At 38.3% G+C, this 14,000-nt stretch overlaps 1 protein-coding gene across 1 annotated transcript; it reads right to left on the bottom strand.

The window, feature by feature from the left end:
* Positions 1-7,514: 7,514 nt before the first annotated feature.
* LOC128011185 (diphosphoinositol polyphosphate phosphohydrolase 1) lies at positions 7,515-13,100 on the bottom strand. Its single transcript, XM_052593333.1, has 5 exons — positions 12,816-13,100; positions 11,716-11,826; positions 10,529-10,573; positions 9,937-10,021; positions 7,515-9,677 (listed from the first exon to the last, which is right to left on the bottom strand). The coding sequence occupies exons 1-5, from the start codon at positions 12,912-12,914 to the stop codon at positions 9,505-9,507; spliced, it is 513 nt and encodes a 170-aa protein (XP_052449293.1). The 5' UTR covers positions 12,915-13,100; the 3' UTR covers positions 7,515-9,504.
* Between the last annotated feature and the right edge of the window lie 900 nt (positions 13,101-14,000).

Raw genomic sequence — 14,000 nt, 5'->3', positions numbered from 1 at the left:
TTTGTGGTAGAAGTGATGGTTCTAACATACTTGTAACAAGAAGTAGAATTTACAATTTTGGTTATATGAAGTTTGCACAAAACTAAATAATGATCTGAGATATCATCACTTGGCTGCATAATTTCAGCACTATCAACATTAATTCCATGTGACAGTATTAAATCTAGAGTATGATTTTGACAATGAGTAGGTCCTAAAACGTGTTGTCTAACCCCAATAGAGTTCAGAATGTCTATAAATGCTGATCCCAATGCATACTGTTCATTATCAACATGGATATTAAAATCACCAACTATTAAAACTTTATCTGCAGCCAGAACTAACTCGGATGTAAATTCACCAAACTCTTTAATAAAGTCTGTATGGTGCCCTGGTGGCCTGTATACAGTAGCCAGTACAAACATAACAGGGGATTTATCATTAACATTTGTTTCTCTGGATAATGTTATATGAAGCACCATTACTTCAAATGAGTTATACTTGAAGCCTGCCCTCTGAGAAATCCTGAAAACGTTGTTATAAATTGAAGCAACACCTCCCCCTTTACCTTTTAGATGCGGCTCATGTTTATAACAGTAATCTTGGGGGGTTGACTCATTTAAAATAATGTAATAATCAGGTTTTAGCCAGGTTTCTGTCAAAGAGAGCACATCTATATTTTGATCAGTGATCATATTATTTACAAAAAGTGTTTTCGTAGAAAGGGATCTGATATTCAATAAGCCAAGCTTTATCATTTGTTTATCCATATTGCATCTGTTTTTTATTTGTTGAACCTCAATTAAATTGTTAAACTTAACTTGGTTTGGACGTTTTTTGTATTTTCTAGTTTGGGGAACAGACAGTCTCTATAGTGTGATATCTAGGTAAAAGAGTCTCTATGTGCTGAGAATTAACTGACCTCTGTGACGGGAGGCAGCTAGCAGACGGTCGGTTTAGCCAGTCTGTCTGCTTCCTGACCCGGGCCCCAGTTAGTCAAGTATAAATACTAAGACTATTTGCCATATTTCTAGAGAGAAGAGTGGCGCCACCCCAGGAGGGTTGAAGACCCTCTCTTTTCAACAGGTCAGGTCTGCCCCAAAAGCTTGTCCAGTTGTCTATGAAACCTATGTTATTCTGTGGGCACCACTTAGACATCCAGCCACTGAGTGATGAAAATCTGCTATGCATCTCGTCACCACGGTAAGCAGGGAGGGGACCAGAGCATATTACAGTGTCTGACATCGTCCTTGCAGGTTCGCATACCTCTTTAATGTTATTTTTAGTGATCTTCCAACTGGCAAAGTCATACATCATTAGCTCCAGCATGAATAACAATCTTACTGTATTTACGTTTAACATTAGCCAGCACTTTTAAATTTGCCAAGATGTCAGGCGCTCTGGCTCCCGGTAAACATTTGACTATGGTGGCTGGTGTCTCTATATTCACGTACCATACAATAGAATCACCAATAACTAGAGCACTTTCATCAGGTTTCTCAGTGGGTGCATCACTGAGTGGGGAGAACCTGTTTAATGTTTTGATCGGAACAGAAGAGCGGCCCCCTTTGATCATATTTACCAAGGGTGCCAATATTTTTGGCCATGACTGGATATATTCTTTATTTTCATGACTATGAAAATTGTAGAGTCACACTGAAGGCATCAACACTATGAATTAGCACATGTGGAATTATATACATAACAAAAAAGTGTGAAACAACTGAAAATATGTCATATTGTAGGTTCTTCAAAGTAGCCACCTTTTGCTTTGATTACTGCTTTGCACACTCTTGGCATTCTCTTGATGAGCTTCAAGAGGTAGTCACCTGAAATGGTTTTCACTTAACAGGTGTGCCCTGTCAGGTTTAATAAGTGTGATTTCTAGCCTTATAAATGGGGTTGGGACCCTCAGTTGTGTTGTGCAGAAGTCAGGTGAATACACAGCTGATAGTCCTACTGAATAGACTGTTAGAATTTGTATTATGGCCAGAAAAAAAGTAGCTAAGTACAAGAAAACGAGTGGCCATCATTACTTTAAGAAATGTTGGGAAAACTTTGAAAGTGTCCCCAAGTGCAGTCACAGAAACCATCAAGCGCTACAAAGAAACTGGCTCACATGCGGACCGCCCCAGGAAAGGAAGACCAAGAGTCACCTCTGCTGCGGTGGATAAGTTCCTCCGAGTCACCAGCTTCAGAAATCACAGGTTAACAGCAGCTCAGATTAGAGACCAGGTCAATGGCACACGGAGGTCTAACAGCAGACACATCTCTACAACAACTGTTAAGAGGAGACTGTGTGAATCAGGCCTTCATGGTAGAATATCTGCTAGGAAACCACTGCTAAAGAAAGACAAGCAGAAGAGACTTGTTTGGGCTAAAGAACACAAGGAAGGACATTAGACCAGTGGAAATCTGTGCTTTGGTCTGATGAGTCCAAATTTGAGATCTTTGGTTCCAACCACCATGTCTTTGTGCGACGCAGAAAAGGTGAACGGATGGACTCTACATGCCTTGTTCCCACTGTGAAGCATGTTTGCTGGTGACACTGTTGGGGATTTATTCAAAATTGAAGGCATACTGAACCAGCATGGCCACCACAGCATCTTGCAGTGGCATGCTATTCTATCCAGTTTGAGTTTAGTTGGAACATCATTTATTTTTCAACAGGACAATGACCCCAAACACACCTCTAGGCTGTGTAAGGGCTATTTGACTGAGAAGGAGAGTGATGGGGTGCTGCGCCAGATGACCTGGCCTCCACAGTCACCGGACCTGAACCCAATCGAGATGGTTTAGGGGTGAGCTGGACTGCAGACAAAAGGCAAAAGGGCCAACAAGTGCTAAGCATCTCTCGGGGAACCCCTTCAAGACTGTTGGAAGACCATTTCAGGTGACTACCTCTTGAAGCTCATCAAGAGAAAGCCAAGAGTGTGCAAAGCAGTAATCAAAGCAAAAGGTGGCTACTTTGAAGAACCTACAATATGACATATTTTCATTTGTTTCACACTTTTTTGTTATGTACATAATTTCAAATATAATTCCACATGTGTTCATTCATAGTTTTGATGCCTTCAGTGTGACTCTACAATTTTCATAGTCATGAAAATAAAGAAAACTCTTTGAATGAGAAGGTGTGTCCAAACTTTTGGTCTGTACTGTATATGTATGTATATATATATATATATATATATATATATATATATATATATATATATATATATATATATATATATATATATATATATATATATATATATATGCGCAATTTTTTTTATTAGAATTTTAACAACATTTCAAGTGTGATTTATGATAATTGTTGTATTTTTAATTAAATTTTTCGTTATAAAAGGCAAATAGTTGATCATAGTGATTAAAGTAAAATGATTCATTAGTTTACACTGAACCAAAAACTGCCATGACATCATTGTTGCTAATCCAGTATATTTTATTTTGGATAAAACATCCCATGTTTCGGTAGTGACAGCACATTTTTGGTATAGTGACAGTAATGCTTTGGTAGCAACCACATCACATTACAGAATTTAAACTTATACTAAAACACTACTAAAGCATACTAAAATACTAAAAATTTAAAAAAAAAAAATAAAAAAAATAACTGTACTAATATTTTGTGTATTTCCCACAAATATAAGGATTATGTGTCCCCTTCTGTCACTACCAAAACATTGATGACATTTCAGTAATGACGAACTTGATCCTAGCTTAGATGTGCTAATCAGCACATGGCTAGCTAGCACAGATCTGAACAGTGATGTACATATAAAAACTAAATGTTATGGAATAACTCCCACCCAAAAAGTGTGCTTATTTGCAGAATTTAAAAAAAAAAAAAATGTTCAGTAGTGATGTTCCTTAAATGGGTAGTTCACCCCAAAATGAAAATTCTGTCATTATTTACTCTCCCTCATGTCATCCCAAAACCATAAGAACTCTGTTCATCTTCAGAACACAAATAAATATATTTTTGATGAAATCAGAGAGCTCCCTGACAGAAGCACAAGTGTAATGTTCCCAGACCCAGACTGGGACAACATGAGGATGAGTAATTAAATATTCACTTTGGGTGAATGATCCCTTTAAAGATACACACAGATTTTTCAAATTTTTAAGCACATTTACCTCAGAATGATGAGACCTATCTACTCACACCTGTGTGTGTGTGTGTGTGTGTGTGTGTATATATAACTTCACTTTTTTAAAAGAATCAAAAAGATACTTTAAAAAAATAACAATGGAAAAGAAATACACAAATTATTTAAATATAATTTTCATAAAGTGACATTTAGGGGTGAGGGTTCGGGACAGCCACCTCTCAATTGAAATTACCCCAAAATTAAGATTACAAACATATTAAGTTTACTAATCTTTTAAATATTATTTTGGGTTTTAATAGATAATTCATAGAAGGATCTTAATAAACATTTGACTACATAAATGCTATTGAAATCTGTTTTTTGTTGTTGTTGTGGGACAGCAATTTGCACCAGCTCTGTAGAATGGCCCATACATATATTATAAGCTTATGTATGCATTTTTCAATAACAATAAACTGGTTTCTGCATGAAAACTGCATGGTATTTTTGCATCTTATTCTTCTGGAGTCTCTAGGTTTCAGTCTAACACTGACAGTGTGAATTCAAGAGCGTTGATTTTTTGTGTGTGGATGGCTATATGCATATTTATGCATAATCATACACCCATGCCTGCCGTTCAGGATTGCCAAACATTCAACAGTTATATAATCTTTGCTCTGAGGATATAAATATTATTTAAAACACATTAAATGTGATGTCAGTAAGACTGACAAGTACTCTTTCACCTACTTGCATCTTTCTTATAAAAGCATTATATGAAACTGATTAAAATGTTATATCCCTCACACAAATACCTGGGTGGGAGTACAGCCAGGTGACCTATCGAATAGTTCTCAGAAACTGAAGCTGTTACAATTCATGTTATTCCCTCTTCGCTATAGACTGACCAAGAGCATTTAACAAAACAATAAATAAATAAAAATCTTGAAAAACTTCACCCTCAAGCCAACCATGATATAGATTAGTTTTTTCCCTCATCAGATTTAGGGAAATGTTTCATTGTATCACTTGCTCATCAATGGATGCTCTGCAGTGAATGGGTGCCGTCAGAATGAGAGTCCAAACAGCTGATAAAGACATCACAATAATCCACAACACTCCAGTCCATCAGTTAACATCTGGAAACAAACTCAAATATGTCTGGGATGGCCTGAGACTGAGGACACTTTTAGCTGATTGTGGGAAAAATGTTCCTAACATAAGGATATTTTAAGTAGTTGATGTTGAATACTGATTGGCAGATGTCCCCAAGCATAAGAGATAACAGCGTGTAACCAACCAAACATTGACCAGTTAGTGATTCTTTCCACCTCACTGTTGTTGTGTAGCTACTGTCTGTGGTTCTGAAGTGTTTATATGGACATTAAACCAAGTGTGTTCCCATCTTCAATCCTATAGATTTTAAAATATTGCTTATTACTTATAAAGCCCTGAATGGTTTAGCACTACAGTATTTGAATGAGCTCCTTTTACATTATAATCCTCTACGTCCGCTACGTTCTCAAAACTCAGGCAATTTGATAATACCTAGAATATCAAAATCAACTGCGGGCAGCAGATCCTTTTCCTATTTGGCGCCTAAACTCTGGAATAACCTTCCTAACATTGTTCAGGAGGCAGACACACTCTTGCAGTTTAAATCTAGATTAAAGACCCATCTCTTTAACCTGGCATACACATAACATACTAATATGCTTTTAATATCCAAATCCGTTAAAGGATGTTTAGGCGGCATTAATTAGGTAAACCGGAACCGGAAACACTTCCCATAACACCCGATGTACTTGCTACATCATTAGAAGAATGGCATCTACGCTAATATTAGTCTGTTTCTCTCTTATTCTGAGGTCCAGATCCAGTCTGTGTCCAGATCAGAGGGTCACTGCAGTCGCCCGGATCCAGTACGTATCCAGACCAGATGGTGGATCAGCACCTAGAAAGGACCTCTACTGCCCTGAAAGACAGCGGAGACCAGGACAACTAGAGCCCCAGATACAGATCCCCTGTAAAGACCTTGTCTCAGAGGAGCACCAGGACAAGACCACAGGAAACAGATGATTCTTCTGCACAATCTGACTTTGCTGCAGCCTGGAATTGAACTACTGGTTTCGTCTGGTCAGAGGAGAACTGTCCCCCAACTGAGCCTGGTTTCTCCCAAGGTTTTTTTCCTCCATTCTGTCACGGATGGAGTTTCGGTTCCTTGCCGCTGTCGCCTCTGGCTTGCTTAGTTGGGGTCACTTCATCTACAGCAATATCGTTGACTTGATTGCAAATAAATGCACAGACACTATTTAACTGAACAGAGATGACATCACTGAATTCAATGATGAACTGCCTTTAACTATCATTTTGCATTATTGACACAGTTTTCCTAATGAATGTTGTTCAGTTGCTTTGACGCAGGGTATTTTGTTTAAAGCGCTATTTAAATAAAGGTGACTTGACTTCAAACTCCAGTCAGTCTTTAAAACTGATTAAGGTTTTCACTAACCAGTTGTGCTCATTCTTGCATCTAACCCACAAACCTGAGGTGTGTTTCCCAAAAGCATTTTTAACCAACTATGATCACAAGTTTCATTGTTACTAACATAGTTCAATGATTCAGTGTCTCCCAAAACCACAGTTGCAAAAATCATCATCACAAACTTGCGTGGTTGGAACAATTTTTCCTTCAAGTATGGCATGTTGATTTGTTTAGATAACGGTCTGTAAACAAAAATCAAGCCAACATAAAAAGATAAACATATCTTTTTCATTTTAAACATACACACTTCAATCTATATATGTGACCCTGGAACACAAAACCTTAAGTAACATGGGTCAAAATGATCAATTTTCCTTTTATGCCAAAAATCTTTAGGATATTAAGTAAAAATCATGCTCCATGAAGATACTTTGTAAATTTCCTACTGTAAATATATTGAAACTTAATTTTTTAGCTTTCCTGTGATGTATAAATCTCAATTTTGAGAAATATTTTGGAAAAAGTTTTATTTAAAATGTTATTTTTTATTTTTACATGTAATGCAGGGATTCCCAACTTTGTTCACCTCTTTCACCTAATATATTTACTTGAAGTACCCTAAGATTTTAAAACAGATATTTTAATAAACAAGCATCACATTTGCATGTTACGTTTCTCTAACATTGGGTTTACGGTCAAATGATTTGCAGCAATGGAATGGATTTTCTTACTCTTCGTGTTTTTATATCAATATGGACACAAGATTGTCCTATTTAAATCAATGTGATAAACGAGTAATCTAAGAGCAGCCTGATTATATTAGCTAACATGTATAATGTCCTGGATTATATTACTAACTAGTTTTTGTCATGTAACATGGAATCAGTAACTATTTGTAAGTCACTGTCAGTGCGGGTTTCTTTGGCCTGCCACTGCAATTCATGAGATGCACGAAGCTTTTCAGTTTTTATTTAAAGACTGTTGACACAACTGTTACACAATCTTGGGTCAACATGTATTTCCCCAATATCAGACACAGCAGAGTGATACAGAGTAAAAACAGTGTGCTTGAAACGTTAGAAAAGGACGACTTTGAGATTCTTTAAATGTTACTACAACACCAACAATTGAGTAAGTGTAAAAACTCCAAGATTTTTTTTTTCTTTTCATAACATAGCATTTACAAATGAAGGACAAGTCTGTTATAAGAGCTGCAGAGAAGTGATTCGCAGGTCATCGCTTATTTAGATTGCATTAATGGTTGCAATAAATGTGCAGAAACTGATCATATGCATCAGCATCCTCTGCCACAGGTTTGAGTTCACTACTGAAAAACAAGAAGCATTTCATACAAACACTGGAGGACCAGCTCTGGATTGGGTTCAGCTAACTAATCTTATTACAATAACACGGGACAGATGTCCTGTTTTAGCCCATGGAGAACATTTTAGATTTGGTCATTTTAGAAGTTTACCACAATAAACTAACCTTTGTGCTTTCTGATTTAAGAGAAGAAGAAACAAAACATTGAAATACTGCTGAGAGAAGTTTACTCGAGACCTTAACAATTCGCATTTGAAGTGACAATCGTATTAATCATAAAAAAGAAGCATTTATAATTAGGACAGACTAAATTGTTTAAGACCTAGAAAAGTGCATTTCAAAAAGGAAATGGCACCATTAACAGTCGAAGTGAATATCCAGTGTCTGAACAGCAACTACAATCAAGCTGTAAACATTTCAAACTAAACCCACCCTCTTGCGTGAGAGGCAGTTCATCTGCTAGACAGCTAACCTTGGCATCAAGTCCTGGGATTATTCACATTACTTCACACAGATCCACACGCATACACAACTGCTTATAGTTTATGAGCAGACACACACAAAACTGAGATCATCACAACTAAAAGTGAGAAACTGGTTGCCACTGTGCTATGAACATTGCTGGCGAAGCCTCAGAGAAGAACGGTAAGAGAGAAGAAGAATCGGACATCAACCGCTGCTGAGACGGTCCTGTGTTTGACCGCTTGCATTAAATCCTGGACCACAGCAAAACCAGTGCACACAGGAAACATTAGGCCACTTCTTTAAATGCTTTCTCACATCTGGGATTGCAGAGCCAGAGAAAGCACCACACTAGAGCCCAAAGACGAAGACGCTCCTACGATCTTGATCAGGCAAGCAGTGCGCTACCAAACCAGTAAAGCCCAGCGACATTAGGACTAGCGCGGTCAAACCCTTAAACGCATCCAAAACACACTATTATTGACATAACGTGTGTGCTGTGTACATTTATTATCTCTATGTAAATACACACACATGTATATAATAATTATACAAATATGTAAATATCTTAGAAAATATATACTGTGTGTGTATTTATATATACATAAGAAATATACACACGTATATATTGTGTAAACAAACTTTTATTTGGCATGCGATTAATGGTTGGACAGCACTACTTTCTGAAAATGTGCTCGTGAAAACTAACGTTTGAGAGAAACTCCCAACATGAGTGTGTAATATTGGCAATAAGACTACGATTTCAACGACTTTGATCAATTCAAGAGTGAGCGCTGTTGTGTAGCAGTTTAAAGAACGAAGCCTATGAATACCAACTCTATATAACAGTATATCAATAGAGGCTAGAGGCAAACATCAGTACAAACAGCTTTCTCTTGAAACCTATTTCAAGACACAAGAGTAAAGTGTAGTTGCGTTCAGTAAACCTGGCATTAGGACTCATGCAAGTATTTCTTACTGTGCTCTTCATCTGAACACTAAAAAAGGCTGGTAAGGCAATCAGCTTTCATGTGATGTAGACATTAACACGCTGAAATAGAAGAAAGGTGATAGTATTTGCAGTAGGAGTTCAGTCTGTGAGGAACAGGTGGAGACTGAGGGAGAGCTTGGCCGAGGCTTCTGTGTTTGCGGTGCTGGTTATCTGAGGCTGGAGAGAGAACTGTGATTGGTGTTGTAGGTGGACACCAGAGACGTGCCGTTGCTGGTCGTGCGGTCCCGCTGAAGGGCTTCGAAGTAAGACGCCTGCATAGGTTTGTGACACAGCAGCACACGCTGGGCATCTTCGGTCTTAAACCACTCCCTCTTCCTCCCTGAGAGACACCAGACAACACCACGTCCATTAGCAGCGCACCGGGACATTACTGGCTTATATGGCAATGCTTGCAACTGCAGAAGTGGATCCGTGTGCATCTTTGACGTTGATTAGAGCAAACCAGATAACTCAAGCAAGCATAGTTGGATAAAACAAAATTGCAAAGACATGCTTATCTGAATTCAACTGATGCGGTTACTGCCGCTTTCTAAATACATCACGTAATGATGGATTTGACAAATAAAGCATCTTCTTACCAATATTGACTGAATCCTCCCAGTCCTCCAGGACCTCAGTGACGATGAGGACATAGACATACGTCCTGTGCTTCCTGTCCCGGTTCTGTGAAGAACAACTTGTTTTCAGCGGCCTCATGGGAAATACTAAATCACAAGCAATAATCTAAAATATGGCTGCAACTAACGATTATTTTGAGAATAAATCAATATATTATTTCTTTGATTAATTGGATGTAAATATCAAATTATTACAAATTGTGATTAAAAGAATAATCTTTTTTTTTTTTTTTTATGTTCTGCCCAATGTAGTTTCCCAAACTATGTGCCTTTAAAGGCAATGACAAATAAAGGTAGTGTTTGTGTAAATATGAGCTGTGAGATACATTAATGTGTAAGAGGGGGGGGAATGTAAACATCACATCCTGCAACTTCATTCTCTTACTTTACTGGTGTACTTTACTCTCTAAATCAAAACTTTCATGCAAGATACTAATAATAAAGGAACGTTATTCTTGAAATCTTTTTGCAGCTTGCCACTGCAGCACTAAAACACTGTTGTGGAGTCCATGTCTTTTTGTCTTTGTTGATTACACCATCAGAAAACACTCACCTCAAAAACGCCTACCAAACGTCCTAATGTACCTTTGACTCCTGCCTGCGGGAATAAAACAGAAGAAGTGTGAAACACTGAATCAGGAGATTTATAACATCCTGGAAGGTTTTACAGCATCTTCAAACCTCTTATTTCACCATAATCACTTCTCTGCAGATAAACATGAATAAGTTTGCACAGAAATCAGTGGAGTGGAGGAACAACTGATCAAGCCCAAGGCTGGATAACCTCCAAACCAACACACACAGAGCTAATATTCCCTCGTCTCGCTCATGTTTGCTAGGACTGAGGCTGACATGGTCACTATATATAAAACTATCTTCAGGATGGATTTGGGCACAGGACACCAGCTGAAGAGAACGGTCCAACAGGTTCTGCACATACTGCAGCAAACAAACATCCCAACAACAGAACTTAACCACATTTGATTCTCATCCGGTAATATCCAAATCCACACATTTGGACCAATTCCTATTATTTGAATAAGCTTGGAAACGTAAGAACATCATGTGAGTGTCTGCAGACGTGAGATCTGGGGAAAGATTTGAAGACCATAAAAAGCAAAAGAACAGAGGAAGCCAAGTCTGCAGCTTGCTGTAGTTGGGCAACACATACAATAAGATTCAATTAGTGAACGGTTAATGCACTGGGCATCATAAGCTAACGGGAAACAACACTTTTACAACATCATCTGATCAGAGTAAATATCAATTTCTTATACACTAAAAAAGTGAATAGGAGAGTACCACAAATATATGTTTTGCATTCATATTTGCTCAAATAGCAAAAAACAAAAAAAACAAATATAGTGTTTTCATGACTTTCAATCAAAAGAAAAAGAAAACAGAGAGAGACTGATAACAGCAGTCAGAAGAGTCCCTCCCGCAGACGCTGCATTGCAGACACCCTCGCATTAGAGTTCACTCGTTTGTTTTTGTAAAATAATAATAATTTACTTAGGATTTACGATGCTGATGAGTGTTAAGCAAGTCCTCACAGTCTTGTGAAAAGGGTCCATTAACAGTGAATAGTACACTTACTGATTACAGTAAACAGACATTAATGCTGATAAACGACTAGTTAATGGAATTAATGTTAATGAATCCTCCACCGAACCCTCTCTGAGGAACGTCATTTACAGATGAAATAAGACATAATAAGGGTTTCTGGGGGGTGTTTCTTACCTCCTCACACACCTCCCTGACAGCAGCTACACTGGGCTCCTCCTCCGGCTCCATCCCTCCTCCAGGAACGATCCATCTCTCCGCATGACTCCTGCTGCTCACCAGCAGCACCTGACACACACACACACACACACACACACACACACAGCGGGATGAAATGAGCTATTCTACAGATATCGTTGTTATGATGTTACATGTGGCAATCTGACAAGGCATCAAAATACATGATCATAGACCATAGTAAACACTTGTGCTCTTTTTTTTACATTATAATTGTCAAATGTAAACAAATATAAATCTGATATTTTAACATGACAAATATATATGCGTTTAGTGGCTTTGACTTAAATGCTACATGAATTGAATGGGGGGGGGGTTCTAGTTTGTGGATATCTATTTATACAATTTCCAGTTTCTTAGTAAAGCAGAACCTAATATGGCAGTAACAAACTCTTATAATAAACGGAAATCATGCAATTAAATACAGTATAGAGTGAAACAACTAGTGTGCCTAGACTCTATAATATTCTAACATTAAGAAAAACAGCAACACGAAAATAAAACCAATCCACTTATTCTCAATGACAAAACTACTTTCATGATTGTTATTGTAGCATGATATACTAGTCAGGAAGTGTTTTTTTTTGCCAATATCATGATACAGTGAGGGTATCAAATTTAGATAATAAATTCAACACCAGGGTCCTGATAATCATAGCCAATTATCATTTATTTAATCATTAAATGATTATACTGCAAGATAAAAACATGGCATTTAACGTTACACATGTAAAATGTCCGACGAATTCAAGTTAAGACCTCTTCATGAGTTGGTAAACATTTGAATGAGATCACAAATACTGTTTGTTTGTAAAGTAGTGTCAATAACGGAGTCATACTGGGGTAAATTACAATAGTGGGTTACATTTGACTGAATAGGTGACTTACTCTATCGAAAACAAACAAAGAGATGTAAGCGGAGATCGTTTAGTGGCCTTACAATACCCACACCCCTCACAGAGACACGCACAACTGTAGTTGCATCTGCACACATTAATAAGTGTACGTGTTTGTTAGTTTTAAGTGAATAAAGGACTCACCTCCTCCTCGCGCTCGCTCCTGAAGCACAGGCAGGCCGCGCGCTTCTTGTAGCCATCTCCGTCGTAAGTGCGCGTCTGGTCGGACTTGAGCTTTATCATCGCGCTCAACCGATCAAAGTCCTCAACCGCTGCCAAGTCTGCACCTCTCGATGCGATCCCACGCCCGCAAACCCCTCTAAAGGCCCTCTGTTAGCAGCAGTCGTCCCTCCGTCGCTTCATTTCGCGAGTCTCGTGAGCTGCTCCAGCACAGCCGCCATTACTCTGAACTCTGCGCAAACTGCGTTGCATTATGGACAAACCCGACGCGCGTTTCCTTTCGTGAATATGACGCTACGCAGTAGAGGTGCAAGCGGTTCAACGCGCACTAACATTTACATATTGATGAATTCACTAGTGTAATAAAAAATATAAATAAGATTTTATTTTTGTAATGTTAGATTAAATAAATTTTATAAAACATTACATTTATTATTATCATATATAAAAGGCATGGATATAAGTGTATAAAACTTGACAGATGCCCCTTGTGTAATCTCCAGATTCCAAGGGGGGCAGGGTTTCATATTTTATTGAAGCACCCCTGGGTTTTTACTGTCTATGCCAGATTCAAACAAAGAATCAGGACTCATGGGCGGCCCGCGCTTTTTAGCCAATCAGAGAACGCACTCTGCCTGTCAATCACTTTAGACGCTTGGAATTACGGATATTGGATTGACTGCAATCTCTTTTAGAAGGCGTGTTTTTTATTTTATTTTATTTTTACTATTTTTAAACGAGTACTCCGAGGTTTATCCTATTTCTTTTACTGTCTATAGGTTTATCTTGTTAAACTTTCCGCATGAGCGATCCGGACGCGGACAACTTGTATTTATGCTACCGAAAGCGCACGCTGATGGTCCGCTCCAAAACAGACATGAGAACAAAACAATTGCCCAGAATTATTTAATATCTGGTTGTCTTTATATTGTTTTACTGACTGACTCAACAGGTTCGAGTAGCAACGCGCTTCTTCACACAGCCTGCGCGTGTCCAATGGTCCCTTATGAAGCCACCTGACCATAGACTATAAAAAGCTCCTGACACACACACGCACTGTGTCCAAATTCAGGGTCTACATCCTTCGGAGGACGCATTTGAAGGATGTTACGTCACAGCGCCGCGACGAAGGCTGTCCAAATTCGTAGG

This window comes from Carassius gibelio, chromosome B23, assembly GCF_023724105.1.
Source record: "Carassius gibelio isolate Cgi1373 ecotype wild population from Czech Republic chromosome B23, carGib1.2-hapl.c, whole genome shotgun sequence".
Classification (NCBI taxonomy): Eukaryota; Metazoa; Chordata; class Actinopteri; order Cypriniformes; family Cyprinidae; genus Carassius; species Carassius gibelio.
This window is presented reverse-complemented; position numbering and strand designations above follow the sequence as displayed.